General features: G+C 46.4%; 1 protein-coding gene across 1 annotated transcript; it reads right to left on the bottom strand.

Moving 5' to 3' along the window:
- Window positions 1-586: 586 nt before the first annotated feature.
- SULT4A1 (sulfotransferase family 4A member 1) lies at window positions 587-23,782 on the bottom strand. Its single transcript, XM_075344234.1, has 7 exons — window positions 23,504-23,782; window positions 13,042-13,172; window positions 10,467-10,547; window positions 7,285-7,411; window positions 4,946-5,040; window positions 4,716-4,854; window positions 587-1,871 (listed from the first exon to the last, which is right to left on the bottom strand). Exons 1-7 carry the CDS (start codon window positions 23,670-23,672, stop codon window positions 1,759-1,761), a joined length of 855 nt encoding a protein of 284 aa, XP_075200349.1. The 5' UTR covers window positions 23,673-23,782; the 3' UTR covers window positions 587-1,758.
- Between the last annotated feature and the right edge of the window lie 1,966 nt (window positions 23,783-25,748).

The raw sequence follows: 25,748 nt of genomic DNA on the forward strand, positions 1-25,748 counted from the left end.
TTTTATATATCCACTCCCCTTTCTATAGACTTTCCCTGTATTTTATATATCCACTCCCCTTTCTATAGGGGTTCCCTGTATTTTATATATCCACTCCCCTTTCTATAGAATTTCCCTGTATTTTATATATCCACTCCCCTTTCTATAGAATTTCCCTGTATTTTATATATCCACTCCCCTTTCTAAAGGGTTTCCCTGTATTTTATATATCCACTCCCCTTTCTATAGGGTTTCCCTGTATTTTATATATCCACTCCCCTTTCTATAGAATTTCCCTGTATTTTATATATCCACTCCCCTTTCTATAGGGTTTCCCTGTATTTTATATATCCACTCCCCTTTCTATAGGGTTTCCCTGTATTTTATTAATACCTTATGTAATGAATTAATAGACTTTATTATTTGGACTTTTCATTCTCTCTCAGTCAAGGGGGTCTTGTAGGATTGTATTTATGTAGCCCCTGGTTTATTTTGGGGCCAGGGGTCACCTCTCCACCCACCGGTCGCCTCTGTTATGGATTCAGACATGATGGAGGCCGCACTTGGCCCAATAATTCTCAATAAAAACCAAACATATACTCGCGGCTGCTATATAAGATCAAGATTTTATTTTTATGGAATGATGACACAAACCAGACAACCAATGCGACCACAAAGCCCTGAGATGCAATTCACACACAGCATTCATCATCGGCTGCCCCGGCCGTCCGTCCGTGACCGGGATCTGATTTATCAAAGGTTCTGACAATATTTTCCATTGAAAAGCGCTAGAAAATACGATAAACTATTAACTCCACAAAGAGAAAGAGAGAAGAGAGTGTGCTCCCCGGACTGTACCCACGGTCCCCGGACCATAACCAGGGTCCCCTGGCCCATACCCAGCATCCCCCAGGCCGTACCCAGGATCCCCCAGACTGTATTCAAGGTCCCCCAGACTGTACCTAGCATCCCCCAGGCAGTACCCAAGGTCCCCCAGACTGTATTCAAGGTCCCCCAGACTGTACCTAGCATCCCCCAGGCAGTACCCAAGGTCCCCCAGACTGTATTCAAGGTTCCCCGGTCCATACCCAGCATCCCCCAGGCCGTACCAAGGGTCCCCCAGACTGTATTCAAGGTCCCCCGGCCCATACCCAGCGTCTCCCAGACCGTAAACAAGGTCCCCCAGACCATACCTAAGGTCCCCTGGACGTACCAAAGGTCCCTTGAATTGTACCGAGGGCCCCGGGGACCATACCTAAGGTACCCCGGACCGTACCCAGAGTCCCTCAGACCATACCCATGGTCCTTCAGATTGTACCCAAGCTCCCCTGGACCGTACCCTGAGTCCTCAGTCTGTACCCAGAGTCCCCTGGACCGTTCCTAAAGTCCCCCAGACTGTAACCAAGGTCCAATGGACCATACCCAGGGTACCCCTGACAATATCTAAGGTCCCCCAGACTGTACCCAGGCTCCCCCGGACCATACCCAGGGTCCCCCGGCTGCCCAAGGTCCCCCGTATCGTACCCAGGGTGCCCAGGCTTGGATATGGCTGAGTGGAGGCTCCCAGTCTGTACCTGGCACCGGCCGTCAGCACTCGGCACCGGATTTATCAGCAGTCACTGCTCCGTGGATAGAAAAAGATACAAGCAATGAAATACTGACAGACAGGCCGCGGCCCGGGAACGGTTCTGGTGAAAGTGTTACATGGGGTAATTACAGAATATTGTGCAGAGGCCGAAAGCTTGTCAGGCGAATACGCGGGGTTAATGCATGCGCTTCCTATAGGCTGAAGTCAAATGTCACATCCGACTTCCCCATCCGCTGTTTATACACCAGGTCGAATTTGTCGTTCATCGAAACAGTGAAGATGTCTTTCCACAGCCCGACCCTGCCTGCAAAGCAAAAAAAATGTTAAAAACTGCAGTCAAATTTGACAATTCTCCCTAATATTCAAATCCTGGTCTATAGAGTCATTGTACAGGGAGGAGGAGGTGAGCTGTGATATCTTGTGAATGGTGGATCCTGTGTTATCTACTGTATATAGAAGTGTTATCATTCATTGTACAGGAGGAGGAGGTGAGCTGTGACATCACATTTTATGACTGGTGGAAGAGGAGATGAGCTGTGACATCACATATTATTAATGGTGGAGGAGGTGGTTAGCTGTGACATCAGCTATTGCATAATTGGATCCTGTGTTATCTACTGTATATAGAGTTGTTATCAGTCATTGTTCAAGAGGAGGAGAAGGTGAGCTGTGACATCACCTATTGTGAATGGTGGAGGAGGAGGTGAGCTGTGACATCACCTATTATGAATGGTAGAGGAGGAGGTGAGCTGTGACATCACCTATTGTGAATGGTGGATCCTGTGTTATCTACTATTTGTAGAGGTGTTAATCATTGTACAGGAGAGGGAGAAGGTGAGCTGAAATCTGAGGGTACGGGCAGCTGCCCGACGGCATTATGTGAGGCACCCACCTGACGCCTGACGCGCTCCTGTCACTGGGACACATGCAATACAAGCTAAAGAAGAACTGAATCTTCAGAATGAAAACAACCAAAGGGCTAAAAGAAAAACAAAACAGAACCCAAAAAATGAGACAAAATGAAAATGCAAACAATATAAATGACGTGTGAAATAAATAAAGACAAACACAAGCGTGAACCATACATATATGATTAACAAAACTGGAATTTAACATAAAAAAGTAAAAAAAAAATAATATAAAATATTAAAAAAATAAAAAAACAAATAAATAAAAAATTAACATAAACCTAATTACCGTATTTTTCGCTTTATAAGACGCACTTTTCCTCCCCAAATTTTGGGAGGAAAATGGGGGGTGCGTCTTATAAAGCGGTAGCGGGGGGGGGGGGGTCCTGTCTGAGGCGATCGGGCGGGTGCCTGTGGCTGCATGCAAGCGCCCGGGTACCTGTACTTGCATGCAGCGGCAGCCGGGTACCCGTGGCTGTGTACGGGCGGCAGCGGGTGCTGTGTGGGGTCGGCAGCCAGGTACCTGTGCTTGCATGCGGTGGCAGACGGGTACCCATGGCTGTGTGCGGGCGGCAGCCGGGTGCTGTGTGCGAGCGGCAGTCGGGTGCCCGTGCAGGTACTCGGCTGCCGCCCTCACACAGTCACCCATCTGCCGCCCGCACACAGCCATGGGTACCCGGCTGCCACCGCACGCAAGCACAGGTACCCGGCGGCTTGTACGCGGGGTGGGCGGGCAGCCTGCTGGCTGCCACTCTGTGCATGCGGGGCGGGCGGCTGTGCAGCTTACCAGTTGTCCGCGGTCCCACTTTCAAATGATGGCGCCGGTGGAGCTCTTGGATGAGAGCTCCATCTGCGCACGCGCTGCTCCGGGAGTCAGCGCGTGCGCAGATGGAGCCCTTGGATGAGAGCTCCATCTGCGCATGCGTCGCTCCGGGCGCCATTACTTGAATCGGGACCGCGGACACACTCCACCACTGAGCCGTCGCCGCCGCTCCCACTACTGAGCCGCCGCTGCCACCACTGAACCGGGACCGCGGACACACGCCACCACTGAGCAGTCCCTGCCGCTGCCACCACTGAGCAGTTGCCGCCGCTCCCACCACTGAGCCGCCGCCGCCGCTGCCACCACTGAACCGGGACCGCGGACACACGCCACCACTGAGCAGTCCCTGCCGCTGCCACCACTGAGCAGTCCCTGCCGCTGCCACCACTGAGCAGTTGCCGCCGCCGCTGCCACCACTGAACCGGGACCGCGGACACTCACTGCACCGGCCTGCTGCACGGCTCACACGCCACGGCTGCTGCCGCCACCACGGACCCCACGGATCCTGCCACCGCGGACGCCACCGCGCCTGCAACCACGGCACCTGCAACCACGGACCCCGCTGCCACTGACCTGCCGCGCCTGCCAGCACAACCTGTGCCTCCTGTGACCCCGCTTCACCACCACTGCTGCCCCCCTCCGGTAAGAGAACACCGGAGTATAAGACGGACCCCATTTTTCTTTTTTTTACCTTTTTTATGTCTAAGTTTGGGGTGCGTCTTATATTCCGGTGCGTCTTATAAAGCGAAAAATACGGTATATAATAATAATAATAATAATAATAATAATAATAATCCTATACTTCCGGTTGTACTTGATTGGTTTACTTATCTACCATAGCAGAAAAACGGGAAACAACTGACTGGAAAAGGGCTGTGGTACTACAAGTCCCACGCATTCACTTGTAGAAGTGCAAGCTTGCAGTACCACTCATGGCCACTACACGTTGCATGGCGCTGTTACATTTAGCATGCGGCGCAATTCTGATTAACTGATCAGTTTAAAGTCTGATTCCCACCCACCTGATATTATTGAGCTGCCCCAAGGATAGGTCACCATTATTTATTTTTTCCTTAAATGCATGTTTTAGAGGATAAATATAATTTTTGAAATTCAGTTTCATTAAGAAATTGCATTTACAGCCTCTTAGACGTGGTCGGTGGCCATAAATCAGCTCAAAAAAAGAGCTAAAAAAAGACAGATAAGACTGATAAACTCCCCTCTCATTCATTCTGAGCTCACTGAAGGATTCTCAGTTAACTCAATCTGCAGCCAAGTAATAGAAAGGCTATAAAAGCCTAATGGTGCAAAATTTTTAATGAAACCCAATTGCAAAAATGATTTTTAGCCTCAAATACATGCATTTCATTAAAAAAAAGTCCCCAAATCTGGAGAATTATAGCGGCTGGATAGTCACCTCTGCCGATCGGAAGCAACTCTGCGTTGCAGCACTGGTCGATTAGCTGGTGGCAATGCTCAACCGTGGACTCCAACTGAGCTTTATCATAGGAGACACCCAGGAATCTGACCAGCTGCTCCACCATAGTACCCAGATCCTGGTAAGAGGAGCACAGAATATATATATATATACACATGTATGTACGGCTATATTGTACCAGTATACATGATGGGACCAGCCTCCCTCACCTTGTGCATATCCTCATACTTCAGAAAAAGTACATTCGAGTCCAAATGATGATCCCAGAATTCTTGGACATGATCAAACCATGAGCCATAACCCACTGGAGGAGGAAAGAGAGGACAATAGTCAATACATTGTGACCAGGATGTCACGTATTCCTGACACGTATCCAGGATGGGGCCTATTAACGGGATCAGTCATGTAAAAAAAACACAGAACGACTCTTTATAAACTGATATCAAAAGAGGCTCAAAGCTTCGTCACATAGAAAACTTGTACAACTTTGCCACCACTAGGGGGCAGATTTGTATTCAGCCGTATACAGCTCCTATTAGAATGAATAGAAGCCATACAAAGATTGCCCCTTAGTGGTGACAAAAGAAAATGATCACCAGGAACTTAGCAAACCATAAAAAAACTGACGTCTGAACACCATTTCTCTGATTCCAGGGCTTTTATGCTCTATTATTAAGGTGCACCTGTCATTTCAGGTGACCTGTGTATGTATATGAGGAATGACACCATTTCTGCTCATTATATGACTTGTAGCCGGCATTTTTCATCAGTCTCCCCCTCTGCAGCCTCTAATTTTCATTTGTTTCTTAGCTAGGAGTAGACTAGCTGGTATGATGTCTCCCATGCACAGCATACACAGATATGAGGGATTCCTGCTCTCCTGTCTCTGTGTAGCACATGTTCAGAAGCAGCAGCAGCATGGAGGACATTATACAGCAGTACTGAGCAGTGTAGCTGTGAATCCAACACTGTGGTGTGATAAAACACTTACTAGAAAGCAGCAGCGTGCAGGACAATATACAGCAGTACTGAACAGTAAGTAAAAAATGCTTCAAAAACAGATCAGTCACAACATAACACATTTATATCAGTACTGATCATCCCACTGTAAACATAGCAGTACTGAGCAGTGTAGCTGTGAACCCAGCTCCAGGGTGAGATAAAACACGTAATAGAAAAAGTAGCATGGAGGACATTATACAGCACTACTGAGCAGTGTAAATGTGAATCCAACACTCAGGTGTGATAAAACACTTACTGGAAAATAACAGCATGGAGGACATTACACATCAGTACTGAGCAATGTAGCTGTGAATCCAACAGCGTGGTGTGATAAAACACTTACTAGAAAGCAGCAGCATGGTGGACATTATACAGCAGTACTGAGAAGTGTATCTGTGAATCCAACAGGGTGGGGTGATAAAAAACATACTAGAAAGCAAGCAGCATGGAAGATATTATACAGCAGTACTGAGCAATGTAGCTGTGAATCAAACACTGGGGTATGATAAAACACTTACTTGAAAGCAGCAGCATGGATTACATTATACAGCAGTACTGAGCAGTGTAGTTGTTAATACAACACTGTGGTGTAATAAAACACTTACTAGAAAGCAGCAGTATGGAGGACATTATACAGCAGTACAGCTGTTAATAAAACACTGGGGTGTGATAAAACACTTACTAGAAAGTAACAGCATGTAGGACATTATACAGCAGTACTGATCAGTGAAGCTGTGTATCCAGCTCCAGGGTAAGATAAAACACTTACTAGAAAGTAGCAGCATGGCGGACATTATACAGCAGTACTGAGCAGTGTAGCTGTGAATCCAGATATCAGCAGCATGGAGGACATTATACATCAGTACTGATCAGTGAAGCTGTGTATCCAGCTCTAGGGTAAGATAAAACACTTACTAGAAAGTAGCAGCATGGAGGACATTATACAGAAGTACTGAGCAGTGTAGCTGTGAATCCAACACCGGGGTGTGATGAAACACTTACTAGAAAGTAGCAACATGGAGTACATTATATAGCAGTACTGAGCAATGTAGCTGTGAATCCAACACTGGGGTGTGATAAAACACTTACTAGAAAGCAGCAGCATGGAGTACATTATACAGAAGTACTGAGCAGTGTAGCTGTGAATCCAACACCGGGGTGTGATGAAACACTTACTAGAAAGCAGCAGCATGGAGTACATTATACAGCAGTACTGAGCAGAGTAGCTGTGAATCCAGCTCTAGGGTGAGATAAAACACTTACTAGAAAGCAACAGCACAATCAATATGTGTCTTCCTCTTACCTCACAGTTTGTATTTTCTTAAACAAGAAGGATTTTAGCTGTTTTTCAAAGTTAATAATGAAATTAGGAGGCAGAGGAAGAGGTGGCTCATAAGTGGAGAAAGAAGCAGATTTCTCCAGTGAGATATACTACAAGGTTAAATTCGCTTGCACTATCATTTTAAGTTTGTGGGGACGATAATCATCATGTAAACATTATAAAAGTTCATAAATGTAAAGGAAAAAAAAAAACTTATTTTCTCACATTTGTCATTCATGAATCTCCGGCAAAATTCCTGAAAAGTTCCTCTGTAGCTCATTGTCCTCAGGGACCGGTGGAACTGGTAATAAGACACGACGAGGTCTTTGGGATTACGAGCCATATAGATCACCTACAATAAAGTGACACGGGTTATAAACATGAAAAGTCCACACTTACCAACACAGTCCCAGAAAAGGGGCAGGGGAGGGCGAAACCCCGCCTATAAGTGGGTGTTCTTGGGTTAGTTCTTAGATGTTGTCACGAACAGCCGGGGGAGTCACTCGGATATCCCGCAGCTGTTCACTGATTTGTCAAGAACACGACTACTCTCTAGCGCCCCCCTTAGTGTCAGGTCAATTTCGGAACTGTCGGACAATAAGTAAATGAGGCTGCTGAGCTGATAATGCCAAATACTGGAGGTCTCACAGCAAGGATAAATGTATATATCACCGATTCCCGCTAATGGAATCTATATATACCTCTGTACCCTTAATGATAGCACCCCAATAATCCTACACAACAATAATTCCGCTGCCACCACCAAAACTTAGTACAGGAAGTTCGGACACCCATTACAGATAGCATAAGGCCCTTCGGGTTGTGGATTCATAAATATAGAGCATGAGGAAAGAAACTATTAAATTTTATATATTTAACCCCTTAACGACCCATGACGTACTAGATACGTCATGGATCGTTTTCCGGTAAGCCCCGCCCCCTGCCGCCGGCGGGCGGCGGCGATCGGCGCACATATCAGCTGTTATCAACAGCTGATATGTGTGCCTGCTAGCCGCGGGTGGAATCGCTTCCACCCGCGGCCATTAACCCCTTACATTTCGCTGCCAAAGTCTTGGCAGCGATATGTATATGGGCGCCGCCATTACAGTGACTTACCCCGCCCCCGCCGGAAGTCACGTGACATGATCACGTGACTTTCGGCGGTTGCCATGGTAGCACAGGGTCATGTGATGACGCCTGTGGCTAACATGAGTCACTTCCTCTCAATGCCGGAATACAGCCGGCATTGAAAGTGAAGCAGCAAATCTGCAGTTCTCAGCTCTGTAGCTGAGATCTGCAGATTGTGCAAAGCGATCAGATTGCTGATCGCTATAGCCCCCTAGGGGGACTAGTAAAATAAAAAAAAAAAGTAAAAAAAAAAGTTTTAAAAAATTAAAAAAAAATAAAAAAACCTAAAAGTTCAAATCACCCCCCTTTCACCCCATTGAAAATTAAAGGGTTAAAAAAATAAAAAATACACACATATTTGGTATCGCCACGTTCAGAAATGCCCGATCTATCAAAATATAAAATCAATGAATCTGATCAGTAAACGGCGTAGCGGCAAAAAAATTCCAAACGCCAAAATTACGTTTTTTGGTCGCCGCAAATTTTGCGCAAAATGCAATAACAGGCGATCAAAACGTAGCATCTGCGCAAAAATGGTACCGTTAAGAACGTCAGGTCAAGACGCAAAAAATAAGCCATCACTGAGCCTCAGATCCTGAAAAATGAGAACGCTACGGGTTTTGGAAAATGGCGCAAAACGTGCGCCATGTTTTTCGGACAAGCTTGTGAATTTTTTTTAACCCCTTAGATACAAGTAAACCTATACATGTTTGGTGTCTACAAACTCGCACCGACCTGAGGCATCATACCCACACATCAGTTTTACCATATAGTGAACACGGTGAATAAAATATCCCAAAAACTATTGTACAATCCCAGTTTTTTTGCAATTTTTCCGCACTTGGAATTTTTTTGCCATTTTCCAGTACACTATATGGTAAAACTTATGGTTTCATTTAAAAGTACAACTCGTCCCGCAAAAAACAAGCCCTCATATGGCAAGATTGATGGAAAAATAAAAAAGTTACGCCTCTCGGAAGAAGGGGAGCAAAAAACAAAAACGCAAAAACGGAAAGTGCCCGGGGGCTGAAGGGGTTAATCCAAAATAGAAGGCAGTGTTTCTAAAAAATATACAAGAATTTACAAAAGGAAACAATACAAATACAGTATAGACAGTTACATAAAATAAAAAGGAAAAAAAAATGAAAGATTACTACACCTGGTCACAGATTATGGCTCAGATATAGGGGGGAGAGGCAGCCCCTTGGAACTGGACAATCCTATACACAGAAAGCATATCCTCTGGCATTGATGCAGTGTGTACTAAGACACTGGCTTTTATTAACCTCTGTCCGACCCGCAGCCCCCACCTCAGCTGACATCATGTAAGGGAGGGGTTTTTCCCCTCTTCCAAAATGATGGAATTCTCATGGTCCTTATATCTCCGTGTGGGAGCATCCCATGCGGACGATATTACAGTCATATTTTATTTTAGGATTTTAGCAGAAGGGGGATACCACAGAAAGGGGATCTGGTATGTTATGGGGGGCAGATATTAATTTGTGGCTCTTCCGTATGTCCTACGATTAAGCTTAAATATGTGAGATGTGCGTTATGGAATTTCGAGATCAGCGGTATGCCCGCCATATCTGGGGGACATATGTATCTCGCAATATTAATACTTCCCCAATGGAGACAATACGGCTGCCCTAGCCTTTTGATCAGCAAAGCTATATTCCTGCAGGAAACGTGTACTCCGCCCCTGTGTGTACAGATTGTAGACGGAGCGTCTCTGGCTACGCAGGGGGTCTTTGAAGAGCTGGGGGGAGGTGTTGTAAGATAAATTGAAAGGTACCTGCTACATCTGACAAGGAAATCGTTTCCTGGCTGTTAATTTGGTATGGCTCTGGAGGGAGGGGACAATCACCCCTGATCCAGAGACCATGAAAACATATCTGCTTATTATATTTTCATGACAGATGTGGTGCTTAAATGTCCTAAATGTGTAGGTCTTAGATTTTATGCAACCTAAAAAAGGGATCAACTCCTTCGAACAATCCCCACTTGGTAGACGTTTTACCTCACAATAAGTTTATCTGAAGTTGCTCTACCTCTCAGTGAGATCTGGAAGGAATCCTGGCAGTAAGTGTTCAATTTTACTGCAGCTCCCCTGGAGGAGAAGTGAAGTATTACACAGCGTCCATTCAAATTAATAGGCTGTCTGGTCCTCCAGAGAGAGAAACGCTCTTTTTAATCACCCTTCATTCTGGCCAAAAAAATGAGGATCCGATGTGTACATCTATTAATTGTCTACACTAAAGCCGTCAGCGGTTTCTCACCTTGGACTCTCCATTGTGCAGGTCTGTAGGCAGGAACCGGTACGGGAGGTGACTCTTTATAAGTCTTGGAGATGTCAATTCCTGGAGTAAAAAGCAAAAAAAAACCAAAACATCAAATAGTACGAAAAAGAGAATGGCAGAAAAACAAAGGAAGAAAAACCAAGCGGACACCTGACAAATAATTAAATAGGTGAATAAGATATTGATCATGTAAGTATAGAAGGGGGTAGAGATATATGGTATATACTATTGTTAATATATAAAAACAAAATATGTATAATTGCAATAAATATATTCAATTTATATACCAAAATATAATAGTGCAAAACAATCCTCTTTGTGAGGAAAGAGGATATCCAACAACAGAAGTATCCTCTTAATGCTATATATATATATTCAAGAGACATGTGCTCAATTAAACAAGTAGCTACATCATATATTTAAACCCCATTCAAATAATATACATCGCCTAAGTTAAGTAAATACAGACGCAAGGTCCCTCCACACCCGACGCGCATTTCGCACCGAAATGCTCAGTCTTGGAGATATAAGATATAAATTGAATATATTTAATTAATATTTTTACTATTTGGGTTTGCATTTTCTACTTTGGGTTGTTTATAATTTGTCTTGAGCTGCAATATTTAATAAAGCCTACAGGTGGTGCAATTATTAAAAATGTTTTTCTAATCTGAGACTCACGAGGACCTTCCATTAAGCAATGGTGGAATTATAATGATAATGGCTACCAATGACTGGTGAGTGTGCTCGGCACTGCTTAGTACATGATTGAGCATTGGGGAGCTCGGGTTCGCTCCGCGCTCGGCTCAGTATCGCAGGTGCTCAGATGTGTCGCTCATGAACAATCCGACACAAAGAGCCAGCTCCCTTCAGTGACTGATGGGAGCCGGCACCCCAGTGGGAGCCACTGCAGTCCTGAATGGCTCTCACTGGGGGTAGCAGCAAAGTTTTTGGATCTAGTGTGTCATGGGTGACAGACAGTCATGTGGTTTCTGGCAATAAAAGGTCACAGCATTTGGCTGCGCAGAATGCTCCCTGACTTTCTATTGTTTCTGCTGTCAGTATTCATTGGTATAGGTAGCTTCCTTCTGGATTCATCTCTTCCCCTTTAGGACCCAGCGGAGTTCTCCTTCCATACAGCTGCTGATCATCAGTATTCCCCTTGTCCTTAAATCTTCCCTGGACTGCTGCTGGTGATATTATTCAGTTCATTCAAGATCTGGTTGCAAGCAGATGGCTTGTACTCCTCTGTGGTGCCGTTGCTGAAGCTTTATTGAACTTCCACCTCTGTCATCTGTAGATAAGTAGTTCATGCATTTTCCCCCTGTGTGTCCTCCTTGTGTCTTCTATAGTTGTTAGTGGGGTTGACGAAGAGCTCATCCCATCCTTTCCCTATTTAGGGCCCAGCAGTAGGGATTTCTAGGGTCAGGTATCCGGCTCAGAGCATAGGTGTGGAACCTATCTAGGGTGGTGAGGGACCACAGGGACCAGTACTAGAGATATCTAGGGTCAGGTATCCGGCTTGGCACATAAGTGCGGAACCTATCTAGGGTGGTGAGGGACCCCAGGGACCAGTATTAGGGATATCTAGGGTCAGGTATCTGGCTCGGCGTATAGGTGCGGAACCTATCTAGGGTGGTGAGGGACCCCAGGGACCAGTATTAGGGATATCTAGGGTCAGATATCCGGCTCGGCGCATAGGTGTGGAACCTATCTAGGGTGGTGAGGGACCCCAGGGACCAGTACTAGGGATATCTAGGGTCAGATATCCGGCTCGGCGCATAGATGTGGAACCTATGTAGGGTGGTGAGGGACCCCAGGGACCAGCACTAGGGATATCTAGGGTCAGATATCCGGCTCGGCGCATAGATGTGGAACCTATCTAGGGTGGTGAGGGACCCCAGGGACCAGCACTAGGGATACCTAGGGTCAGGTATCCGGCTTGGCGCATAGGTGTGGAACCGATCTAAGGTGGTGAGGGACCCCAGGGACCAGCAGTAGGTTTGGTCAGGGGTCACAATCTCCCCCTTCCCAGGGTTGCCCTTTCACTTGGTACTTCCCCTAGTGTGAAATAGTGTGCCCAAAAAAAATATATAAAAAAAAAGCCCGCCCTCCCTGGAAATGCTCTTCTTATGGCTGGCTGCCCAATCAATGACTTCCATTATACTGGTTACTCGAGATCAGCCCATCGGCGCGTCTGACCTGCTCGAATCGGGGAATGAACACCCATAGTGTCCACTCATCATTAGTACCAAGCACCGAGCATTGTACTGCTCGCCCATCATTAGTTTACACTAGACGTGAAAACTTGTGAACCCTAGAGAAATCCTGTCACTGTAATCCTGCCTGTGATGATAATGAGACTGCTGAAAAGTCTTCTGTATAGAACAGGCTGTATGAGTCTAGTATAAGACTTAGTGGACAGTGAAAAAAATGGAAGATTTCTTCCAAAAATTACTACTTTTCTGATGGCACATTCCCTGTCATGTACTGAATGGTCCGGGGACATATAATCCCAAGAAATATTCTTTTAGGCCCTTTAAGAGAAAGTTACCTTGATGATATCCAGGCCGGGCTGCGGATACTCGAGGACGGGCAGCTGCTCATCAATGTTCATCAGTCCGATCTCATCGGGGTCGGCTCCCTGACTCACTAAATACACGATTTCCTGCAGCAAACTGGTCCCTACAGGAGGGGGAGTGATAAAAAATAGGAAATATTGAAATATTACCAAGTTTTTACAGATTTATTCTCGCATGTTGAGGCCGAATCCTGATCTCTGGGTAACACTAATGACATTCACAGACACTGCCCCCGCAGGAGAAGTGTGGTATTCCAGTTCCCTAAGTTTGTGGCTTTACGATGCAGATGGGGCTCTTGTGACGCCCTGGATCCCAGGGGTCACAGGTAACAACACCTACCACATTACACACACACCCCCCCCATCCCCTGTGAGGACACACCCGTCACCCGAAAGGGAGACCTGATGCCTCCCTCAGGGCCAGTAGGGCACACCAGGTGGGCGGAGTCAGGCGGAAAGACACGCCCACCAAGGAGACTACTGTCCTGAGGCAGGAAATAAAGATTGTTGATGAAAAAAAAAAAAAAAAAAAGGTCTGATGTCATTTCCTTCTTCAAAATGTTCATTGTATGCAGGAGAGCAGACAGTAGCTGCAGAACTACAAGGCTCAGCATCCTCCATCCAGGACTGTATGCAGTAGTTTTTTTTTTGCCCAAAAAGAAAAAAAAAATGACATGGGCTTCGCTATATTTTTGTATGCTAGCCAGGTACAGCAGGCAGGTACAGGCTGCCCCCAATCCCCACCTGCCTATTTGTACCCGGCTGGGAATCAAAAATATAGGGAAGCCCCCCCCACCCCCTCTCTTTCCCCCCTCCCTCCCTGCTCCTATGTTCAGGTTGTTGTTGTAAGGGGTATTTAATGTCCCAGATTGATATTCTGATAATGGCTCGAGGCTATTCCACCTCTTGCTACTCAATGCTCCTGTTCTTGATGTTGTTGTATGAGAAGTTGTATTTTTCTGAAAACTCAATAAAAACCTTTATGATAAAAAAAAAAAAAAATATAGGGAAGCCCTTTTTTTTTTTTTTATTTCATGAATTTCAAGAAATAATTAAAAAAAAAAAATGACATAGGCTTCGCCCAATTTTTGAGTCCAGCCAGGTAAAACTAGGCAGCTGGGGATTGGAATCCGCAGTGCAGAGTGCCCATGCTTTCTGGGCACCCCCACTGCGAATTGCAGTCCGCAGCCACCCCAGAAAATGGCGCTTTCATAGAAGCGCCATCTTCTGGCGCTGTATCCAACTCCTCCAGCTGCCCTGATGCCGGGTGGCTCACTGGGTAATAATGGAGTTAGGGCTAGCTGTATATTATCAGCTGGCCCTAAGCCCGAAATTCATGGTGTCACGCCAATATTAGACATGGCCACCATGAATTTCTAGTAATGATAAAAATAAAAAACACAACACAGAAAAATATTTTTATTAGAAATAAAACACAACACAATTAGTGACTCCATCTTTATTGAAATAAACCCCCCTCCGCAGTAATCCTGGGTCAAGGGTCCCGCGCCGTCCAATCCGGATCCAATATCATCTGATCGGTTTGCTGGAAGGCAGAGCGATCAGATGATGTGTCAGGTTCAAGTGCCTGAATCACATCACACATCAGCTGATTGTATAAAAGCCGATTATACAATCAGCTGAAGCATCAGTGCAAAAAAAAAATAAATAAATACGTCTGTGCTGATTACCGGCAGCTCCTGGAGCGATCGGATGAGAGTCTGATCCTGTCCCATCACTGCAGGAGCTGCCAGAGCTGCCGGTAATCAGCTGATGAAGTCCCCTGACGGCAGGATCAGCTGATAGCCGGCCGGGCGCGAAAAAGCCGGCGACACCGCGAGAATTACGATCAGCTGATGCATCAGGTGACTGCATCAGGTGTCCACCGCCAGGTCCTGCAAGCTTCGTACGTGCCCCAGGGAGACTGCACACAGCCAGAGCGGTGGTACTGTGAGAGGAGATGGGAGCGGGCATGGCACCGGGACCCTGCAGACAGGTGAGTATACAGTCATATGAAAAAGTTTGGGCACCCCTATTAATGTTAACCTTTTTTCTTTATAACAATTTGGGGTTTTGCAACAGCTATTTCAGTTTCATATATCTAATAACTGATGGACTGAGGAATATTTCTGGATTGAAATGAGGTTTATTGTACTAACAGAAAATGTGCAATCCGCATTTAAACAAAATTTGACCGGTGCAAAAGTATGGGCACCTCAACATAAAAGTGACATTAATATTTTGTAGATCCTCCTTTTGCAAAAATAACAGCCTCTAGTCCTTTCCTGTAGCTTGTAATGAGTTCCTGGATCCTGGATGAAGGTAGATTTGACCATTCCTGTTTACAAAACAATTCCAGTTCAGTTAAGTTTGATGGTCGCCGAGCATGGACAGCCGCTTCACATCATCCCACAGATTTTCAATGATATTCAGGTCTGGGGACTGGGATGGCCATTCCAGAACATTGTAATTGTTCCTCTGCATGAATGCCTGAGTAGATTTGGAGCGGTGTTTTGGATCATTGTCTTGCTGAAATATCCATCCCTTGCGTAACTTCAACTTCGTCAAGAATCTGCTCATACTGAGTTGAATCCATGCGACCCTCAACTTTAACAAGATTCCCGGTGCCGGCATTGGCCACACAGCCCGAAAGCATGATGGAACCTCCACCAAATTTTACTGTGGGTAGCAAGTGCTTTTCTTGGAATGCCGTGTTTCTTTGCCTCCATGCATAACGTCATCACTCCACAGGACCTTGTTCCAAAATGTAACTGGCTTGTCCAAATGTGCTTCTGCATACCACAGGCGACTCTGTTTGTGGCGTGCTTGCAGAAACTGCTTCTTTCGCATCACTCTCCCATACAGCTTCTCCTTGTGCAAAGTGCGCTGTATTGTTGACCGATGCACAGTGACACCATCTGCAGCAAGATGATGCTGCAGGTCTTTGGAGGTGGTCTGTGGATTGTCCTTGACTGTTCTCACCATTCTTCTTCTCTGCCTTTCTGATATTTTTCTTGGCCTGCCACTTCTGGGCTTAACAAGAACTGTACCTGTGTTCTTCCATTTCCTTACTATGTTCCTCACAGTGGAAACTGACAGCTTAAATCTCTGAGACAACTTTTTGTACCTTCCCCTGAACAACTATGTTGAATAATCTCTGTTTTCAGATCATTTGAGAGTTGTTTTGAGGAGCCCATGATGCCACTCTTCATAGGAGATTCCAATAGGAGAACAACTTGCAAGTGGCCACCTTAAATACCTTTTCCCATGATTGGATACACCTGCCTATGAAGTTCAAAGCTCAATGAGGTTACAAAACCAATTTAGTGCTTCAGTAAGTCAGTATAAAGTAGTTAGGAGGGTTCAAATCAAGAAATTGATAAGGGTGCCCATACTTATGCACCTGTCAAATTTAGTTTAAATGCAGATTGCACATTTTCTGTTAGTACAATAAACCTCATTTCAATCCAGAAATATTACTCAGTCCATCAGTTATTAGATATATGAAACTGAAATAGCAAAAACCCAAATTGTTATAAAGAAAAAAGGTTAACATCAATAGGGGTGCCCAAACTTTTTCATATGACTGTATATGACATTTTTTTTTTTCTACTGTTCACTTTGGTTTTCGCCGCTGCCTCCACCTCCCGCCCAGACATGGCGCCGCACGGAGCTGTCATGGCACCGGGCGGGTTGTGGACGCAGCGGTGACGGTACCGGGAGGATTCATGCTTCTGTGGTTACCAACAGAAGGAATCCTCTTACTGTACACGTCACTTTACTGCCCACCCCTTGCGTTTATAGCTGCGTTTTTAGTCATAGAAACGCAGCTATATGCGTTTTTCATTGCGTTGTTGAACATCTCATTGAACTCAATGGGTGAAAAACGCAGAAATAATTGACATGCTGCATTTTTGTGGTCACCACAAAAACGCAGCTACAAAAAAACGCTGTGTGCGGACAGCACTTCTGAAAACCCATAGACATTGCTGGGGAAGCAATGTCACTGCGTTTTCAGCACAAAAACGCGGTAAAAAACGCCGCTAAAAACGCAGCAAAAACGCCTAGTGCGCACAAGGCCTGACAGTGAGAGGAGTGGAGTTGCAGAGCTGTCAGGGACCCGGGTAGGAGCCTGGGACCCTTGAAACGTCAGGCAGGCAGACGGTGGTGGCCATCTGCAGGAGTACCGGTACAGCAACCGGCAGAACCGTAGGGACCGGGCCAGGGTTGGAGCCCGCTGGCCCTGAACCGGGGAGTCAACCATGTACTGGAGCACCAGAAACCGGGTACTCAGACCCCGTCCTAGCTTAGAAGCCACTGAGTAAAGGCAAATTGACTGATTGCTGGCTTGACCTCACGGGTTCATCCACACCCAAGGTCCCGAAAGAAGGCAAAAGCCCACCGAGACCGGGTGAGTGCCACCGCCAAGGGCCAGTCACCCGACGGGCCGGTGCCTGCGGGCAACCGAGGGCTCCTCCGGCATCTCAATGCCATGGAGCGGGCTACCACTGTCCAGGCAGGGGAGCCGAAAAACCACAACAAGAGGTGCAAGGGAAAGGGGCCACCATCAACCTCACAGGGGACACAAGCAGCCGGCCGCGGGACCCGACCATGCCCGAACTTTGGTTTACCAGTGACTCTGAGTGTGAATTAGTTGTGAGTACACCAGTGCCACCCGGGCACGATACTGCACCGCAGCACGGCACCCTGCACCCCGACAACAACACCGTCCCCATCAGTGTCTCCCCCACCAGGCCCCGGGACACACCGCCCCTACCCACGGAGGGGCTAACATCTAGGCTGCGGCCGCAACACCGATCCCGGACGAGCCCACCTTCACTCCAGCCGCAGCGGTGGTGCATCCCGTCGCCATGACCTGTGGGTGGCGTCACGACCCGTAGGACGAAAACGCGGCCCGCCCGGCTGTACGCCTCGTCCCACACCACCACCACCCCACTGCCTTCCCCTTAACAGAGCGACGTGGCCCCCGGTCCGGAGGCGCTCGTGCCACCGACAACCCGAGCCCGGACCTCGAGCGGCTCGGCCCAAGCAGCGGAGAAGCGGCTGGGCCCCTCTCAGGGCGGTACACTCATAAAGTGGGGACATCCTCTATATTGGGGGGTTAGGGCAGGGATTGTCTTGATGACACAATCCCTTTAATTTTAAGGGACCCTCCAAAAACCATCCTATGTGCCCCAAAAATGGTACAATAACAAAATCAGCTCCAAAGACGGAAAAATAAAATGTTACGGGTCTCAAAAAATGGGGTCAGAATTTCTTTTTACCACTTAAAATATATTAAAAAAACTATACAAGTGTGTTATCGGCGTATTCATACTGATCTGGGGAATTCTGTTCTTACATCATTTTTACCATAGAATTAATGCCGTTAAAACAAAAACTCAGAAAGCAATTGTTGAATTGAATTTTATTCCCCGTTTTACTGCACTTGGATTTTTTTTTCCCTATTTTCTGTAGATTATTCTGTGAATTGTGTCATTGAAAGCTATTTTTTTTTAAATTGAATACTAATTTTTATGGGGTTTTTTACCAAGGGGGGCGATGCTAATAGGATCCTTGAGGGTGTGGTGCTAACGGGATCCTCGGGGGCGTGTCTTTATCCTGCCCTTCATTTTTACCCTGTAAGCCACACCCTCTTTGTAAAGACTATAGAAATTTACACAATTTAAAAGCCAAATCTTTGGAATCACATGGTGGATGTAAAAACAAACAGAAAAGATGAATATTAAGGGTGATCAGCAGGAATAAAATAAGTTGAAAAACTCAACACTTTTGACCTGACCTGTTTTTTTTTCTATTTTAAGTACATTATTTAGTAAAGTGAAATGTGTCTTTGTCAGCTTTTTTTTATTTAGTGCTATGGGGTTTTTTTTATCCCAGAGGCGATGCTAACAGGATCCTCCGGGGCATGTCTTTAAGCTGCCTTCATTATTACCCTGTAAGCCACACCCCCTTTGTAAAAAAAAACTATAAAAAAAACCTTAAACTGAATAAAAAGAGCAGATTTTTTAAATCATATGTTGACTTTCAAAACAAACAGAAAAAAACAACAACAAAAATCAGAATACTCAGGAGATCAGCAGGAATAACATATCCAAGGTTGGTACTAACAGGATCCTCGGGGGCGTGTCTTTATGCTACCTTCATTATTGCTCTGTAATCCACACCCTCTTTGTAAAAACTATAAAAATTACACTGAATGAAAAGGCAGATCTTTGGAATCGTATAGTGGGTTTAAACAAAAAAAAAAATCAACAAAAAGTAAAATACTCAGGCGATCAGCAGGAATAAAATATCAAATTGATAAGCTACCACTTGGATTTTTTTTTTCTTATTTTTGGTGCATTATTTAGTAAAGTGGATGGTGTCATTGAGGGCTATTTTTATTAAATGTAATACTCATTTTTATGTTTGCTTGTTTGTTTTCCCAGGGGTGGTGCTAACAGGATCCTCAGGGGCGTGTCTTTATGCTGCCCTTCATTATTATCCTGTACCCCACGCCCTCTCTGTAAAGGCTATAAAAATGTACCCTAAATAAAAAAGCAAGATCTTTGTAATTATATGGTGGATTTAAAACAAAAAAAAAAAGCAGAATACTCTGGGAATCAGAAGGAGTAAAATAGGAGGATAAATTTTGGAATCATATGGTGGAATTAAAAAATAAAAAAAATCAACAAAAAAAATCAAGAAAAAGAATAACCTGGGGATCAGCAGGATTTTTTTTACCCTGGGGTGGTGCTAACAGGATCCTCGGGGGCGTGTCTTTATGATGCCCTTCATTATTGCCCTGTAAGCCACGCCTTCAGATCTTTGTAATAGTATGGTAAATTTAACAAAGGACAAAAATAAACAAAAAGTAGAATATTCAGGGGCTCAGCAGGAATGAAAGAAGAAGAAAAACTAGACACTGTTGACCTGCTGACAGGTCCTTGTGAAAGTGGTTGTCCAGGTCTTTAATACTGATGACATATGCTCTGGTTAGCTCATCAATATCAAATTGATGAGCTACCACTTGGATTATTTTCCCTATTTTCAGTACATTATTTAGTAAAGTGAATGTTGTAATTGAAAGCTTTTTTTTTTTATCTAGTGCTAATTTTTATGCTTTTTTTTACCCAGAAATGGTGCTAGCAAGATCCTCGGGGGCGTGTCTTTATGGTGCCTTCAAAATTACCCTGTAAGCCACTCTCTTTTTAAAGACTATAAAAATTACACTAAATAAAAAGGGCAAAGCTTTGGAATTGTATGGTGGATTTAAAACAAACAACAAAAAAAAATCAGAATACTCCGGGGATCAGCTGCAATAAAATAAGAGATAAAAACTGGGCACTTTTGACCTGGATTTTTTTTTTCCTATTTTAAGTATATTATTTAGTAAAGTGAAATGTGTCATTGTAAGCTATTTTTTAATTTAGCATTAATTTTTATATGTTTTTTTACCCAGAGGAAGGATCCTCGGGGGCGTGTCTTTAGGCTGCCCTTCATTAAGCCACACCCTTTTTGTAAAGACTATAAAAATTTACACTACATAAAAAAGCCACATCTTTCGAATTGTATGGTAATTTAAAAAAAAAACAACCAAAAACACAAAACCCCCCAAACAAACAAAAATAAACAAAAAGGAGAATACTCCCGGGATCAGCAACCTTACCTGTATGACCTATCCCAAGCACAGTCGTGGAGAATCCCTTTAATTTCTGTTGAAAATATAGCTCTGTGTACAATTATTTTTCAATGCTGAGCAACAGAGCCATGATATGAGCAGAGCATCCGCTCCGTGACGTTCGCTTCATCTCTCATCATTTATTCATATCCACTTATATACGGTAAGTGCCTCCGGGGCTCATACTAATTACACAGCTTAAAGGGGCTGTCCAGCATGAAGAAAAACATGGCGGACATCTACCAATACCAGTGCCTATGGGTTGTGCCTGATAAAGCAGCTCAGTTCCATTAAAGTGAATGTGGTTGCAGTACCACACAGTGACATGTGGGCAGGGGTGGCGCTGTTGTTAGAAAGGGGCAGCCATAATCCTGTCCTAAGATGGCAGGAGAAGGGATAACTGTGTGATCAATGGCACGAGACGATCTTATTGGGTGAAAACAGCTTATATTGCCGCCAGAAGCTGCATCTAGCGGGATATATCCCCTAGTGGTGAAATGTGGTATTACAATCTGGCCATTGAAATGAATGGGATGATCATGTAATACATGAAGACGTCAAGCCATGGCAGATATTTGTTAAAGGGATATTGCCATCTAAAGTGATGACATCACTAGGATCCTCCAATAAGGGGACGCAGGACTACACCCCACCCACACCATAACCCTTTCATTCCAAGGATGCGAGAATCAAACACCAGCAGTCATAAAATGATGGCCTATCTGTGACGCCCCGGCCTATCAGGTCGTCACAGGGTATTGTGCAATCTGCCCTTCTGTGCAGTATCCACCTCCTCCTTGGTTACGGGTCCCTGACCTTTGGTGTTGCCAAGAACAGCTAATTAGAATCCTAGGAACACTCTGCACCACACCCACCAGACACACCAGTGGACGGCCTGAAGGGAATAGGGTTGGCCACTCGGGGGGTTGGTTAAGGGGAGGTCAGGAGTGTCAGGAGATGGGCAGTTGTGTGGTGATTCTCGAGAGGAGAGGTCTCAAGAGAGTTGAGTGGTGTCTCTCTCGAGAGAGCAGGTCAGGAGCTGGGCTACTTGAGACTACTAGGTGGCAGACGTTGGTCTGGGCCTGGTAGGAGCTGGACCCCGGTCGCAGGGGATCGTGACAAGGGGCACGGACTGTCGAGGAGGACAGCCGGCGGCCTTGTACCATCACCGGGCAGGGGCCAGGGTACGACGGGGTACGTGGACCCTAGGTCAGTATGAAGCTTCAGGCGTCCTGGCAATTTACCCGACGAGGACGGAGCCTTCAAGATCCGTTCTCCACCTGCTCCAAAATTGGGGTACTAGCGCAACGAGGGGGATAGGACTTTCTCACTACATGGTCCAGAAAATCCCAAGCGTGAACCCTGAGAGCAAGCTCACCCAGGTAGCAACACTGGTGAGCGGGACCCGATTAGTTTTATGCTAAAGGGACCAACTAGAAGACAAGGTGCCACGGGAAAAGGTCACAGACTAACAGGCAACACCAACAGGCATGGGATCCAGGCGTGCTCCCTCAAAGCAGCAGCGGTGTCAAGAACTTTGGTTTACCACAGTTGTCGGTGTCAGCGTTATTGGACTGAGTGAGTACACAGTGGACCCTTACCGTCCCAACGGCACCTCCCCGTCACCATCACTGCGTCCCGGGGCATCCCTCCTACCCGTTGAGGGGTTAAACACTCCATCACCACCGGGTACTCCCAATCGCAGCGGTGGTTCTCCGTCTTACCACGCACCACGGGTGGTGTCACGAACTTTCCACACCATCCCCTGTAAACACTCCTCTTTATTCCGAGTGGCCGCACGACGCCGACCCCCGGGTCCGGAGACCCCTCGAGCCACCGCGGATCCGGATCCGAGCAGCCTGGCTGCTGACGCGGGGGTGGCACATATCCCAGGTCCATAGAATAATACCCATGTTCCTATTACAGTATATAGTGAAATAGGCTGTACCCTAATACTGGGCATAGTGCCCTCCCCTATTAAGCATATTTCGACGGTTTCTCCATACATACCAGTAAAGATGGGAATCAATAAGAGGGAATCTTTCCCCATGGCCGCCCTAAGATGGAATATTAATAGGAATGAGACAAATTACTTACAAATTTCGGATTCTAAATTTGGAACCCGACATTTTTGGGGGATTCCAAATCCAGAACTCTTTAAGGTTAAAATTCCACCCCCCCCCCATATGACCTTTACCTCTCCCCTCCACACAAATATTGGTGACGTCAATGACGTGCGCCCCTGCCCTTGCCCCCATGGAGACAGGTGAGGGGTCTGGGACAGCTTTTATTTTAGATTTTTAACCCCTTCCTTCCCAGCCGTTTATTATTCTTCGATCTCGTTACGGTAATAAAACGTCACGGTGCCGCTTTCGATTCGGAACCAATTTTCGTCGGCCGATACAAACAAATCTACCCGTAACAAAAAATTTGGGGAAGATTCGCTCAGGACTGGAGGACCCCAAATTTTAATCTACGAAGCAAAAGCGTAAACAGGACGGAGAGGATTCCAGACGGCAGGGCATGGGTTAACGGTGGGCAACCCAAGAGGGGGCAGGTACTCCAGGGCCCCCCCAGCCATGGATGGCAGCCCCAGGTCACCACATCGCATACAATGGAAAGTTTCCTCATTCTGCAGACCCCTCCTCACCAGCTGACTCATGCCAGGCTCACCCCCCTGTGCCCACCCAATGCAGACCATGTACAGTGCACAGGAATATTAACCCCTTAGAGGTTTTTTTTTGCATTTACCTGATTTGGGATAGGTAACGATCCAGATGTCATTCTCTCTGACAGGGAAATCTGCAATCTCCTCCATCTTCCCTCTGCAGAATGGGGGTAACCTGATCCCATTATATTCAAAGTACTTGCTCTCAAACTCCACAGGAGTGCTGGGGGTGTCCGCCTCACTCTCTGCCATGCTCGGGGGGCAGCAGGTGATGGGCAGAGTGGGCGCAGGGGCTGCAGGAGGATCGGAGGGCGATGATGTAATGCTCAGGCTGCTGCAAGCTGTCTCTCTGCCGCCATCTCGTGGCCACTAGGCGCCAGTGCAGGCAATGAGAACTCCGCTCAGGCTGAAGAAAAGCCGTCCCTCTGCCGCCATCTGGTGGCCATTAGGCGCCAGTGCAGGGAAGGAGAACTCCGCTCCCGCTGCAAAAAGTTGATTCTCTGGCGGCATCTAGTGGCCACTTATTGCCAGTGCAGGCAAGGAGAACTCCCTCAATCTGCAGTAAATCGCGACTCTGCCGCCATCTGGTGGTTACTGGGCGCCAGTGCAGGCAAGGGGAACTCCTCTCAGGCGCATGCGCAGCACTCCCTGCTCAATTATCAGGCTCTTCGGGGAATTGTCATAGTGGCTGGTGGTGAATGGAGGAAACATAACTCCATCATTCTGTAATTCCCCGCAGTCTGAGCGCAGCTGGTGTGTACTGGGCTCAGTGCCACTCACTACCTGGCCCGAACAGGATGCAAGGTGGATTGTGTTACTGGGGGCGCCATCCATTACTTATCCATCAGTAATAAGGAAGAAATGATACCAAATGGTAAAATCTCCGGCCCCAGTGACAACGGCTGCACCCACCACATATACCAATGATGTTCTGCAGCAGCTGAGGTGTATGATGAGGTTCTGCAGCAGCTGTGGAGTGTAGTATGATTTTCTGCAGCAGCTGAGGTATATTATGATGTTTTGTAGCAGCTGAGGTGTGTGTTAATGAGGTTCTGCAGCAGGTGAGGTATGTAGTATATTCTACAGTTAAGCTGAGATGTGTATTATGAGGTTCTGCAGCAGCTGAGGTGTCTAATATGATCTGAAGTAGTATAAGGTTCTGCAGCAGCTGAGGTGTGTATTATGAGGTTCTGCAGCAGCTGAGGTGTATATGAGGTTCTGCAGCAGCTGAGGTGTGTATTATGAGGTTCTGCAGCAGCTGAGGTGTGTATTATGAGGTTCTGCAGCAGCTGAGGTGTATATGAGGTTCTGCAGCAGCTGAGGTGTATATGAGGTTCTGCAGCAGCTGAGGTGTATATTATGAGGTTCTGCAGCAGCTGAGGTGTGTATTATGAGGTTCTGCAGCAGCTGAGGTGTATATGAGGTTCTGCAGCAGCTGAGGTGTGTATTATGAGGTTCTGCAGCAGCTGAGGTGTATATGAGGTTCTGCAGCAGCTGAGGTGTATATGAGGTTCTGCAGCAGCTGAGGTGTGTATTATGAGGTTCTGCAGCAGCTGAGGTGTGTATTATGAGGTTCTGCAGCAGCTGAGGTGTGTATTATGGGTTCCTGTGTAACGGGGGCAGGGGGCGCCTCAGGGGGTGTAGTCGGGTCCCCTCGCCTTGTGGGCCGCAGGCTGAACCCCGGCCCGGCCGTCACTTGTAAAGCAGGTGTGTTGTTGGGGCAGAATGTGGATGCATGGGGCCCATTCATGACAGCGTTCTTTCTGTGCTCTCCAGCTCCTTCTTCACTTTCAGGAAAGAGACAATTGCAGGCAGCAGATAAACCAAACACCGATTTATTAAACAAAGCTTCCATCTTTTTGTTTGCAGCAGGTTTACTTTAGTACGTTACAAGTTACAGGTCCTTTTCTACAAAAACGGTTTCCTTTTTCTCTACGGGCACTTTCCTTTGCCTGCAGGGGACATACGTTAACCCCCTAGTAGCTGCGCTCTAACCCGGATTTACTGTAGGGCAGATCCAGCACACACTACCAGCTCTGGATAAGTTCTCACCTCTCCACTTCTTTGTCAGGGCACTAACCTTCGCCTGCAGGGGCCACTTGTTATCCCCCTGATAGCTGCACTCCACTCTAGTACACACCACCGGCTCCGGACTAGTCCCAACTCTTCCACCGTTTCTCATGGGTTTCCTCTGCTTTCTAGCCAAGAGTACTCACTCAGGCTGACTGCCTCGTCTCACTCCCACACTCTGCCCCGTCACCTCAGACCGAGCTTGCTCGCATCTCACTGCACACTGGACTCTGCATTCAGAACCCTTCCTTCCCCACC

Source organism: Anomaloglossus baeobatrachus, chromosome 4, assembly GCF_048569485.1.
Source record: "Anomaloglossus baeobatrachus isolate aAnoBae1 chromosome 4, aAnoBae1.hap1, whole genome shotgun sequence".
In the NCBI taxonomy this organism is placed as follows: domain Eukaryota; kingdom Metazoa; phylum Chordata; class Amphibia; order Anura; family Aromobatidae; genus Anomaloglossus; species Anomaloglossus baeobatrachus.

Coding starts and splice junctions, on each gene's coding strand:
- SULT4A1 (XM_075344234.1), bottom strand. CDS start 23,672: ATGGCAGAGAGTGAGGCGGACACCCCCAGCACTCCTGTGGAGTTTGAG. Junction 13,173..23,503: donor CGTTACCTATCCCAAATCAG/GTAAATGCAAAA, acceptor CCCCTCCTGTAG/GGACCAGTTTGCTGCAGGAA. Junction 5,041..7,284: donor GAGATTCATGAATGACAAAT/GTGAGAAAATAA, acceptor TTCCTCCTCCAG/TGGGTTATGGCTCATGGTTT.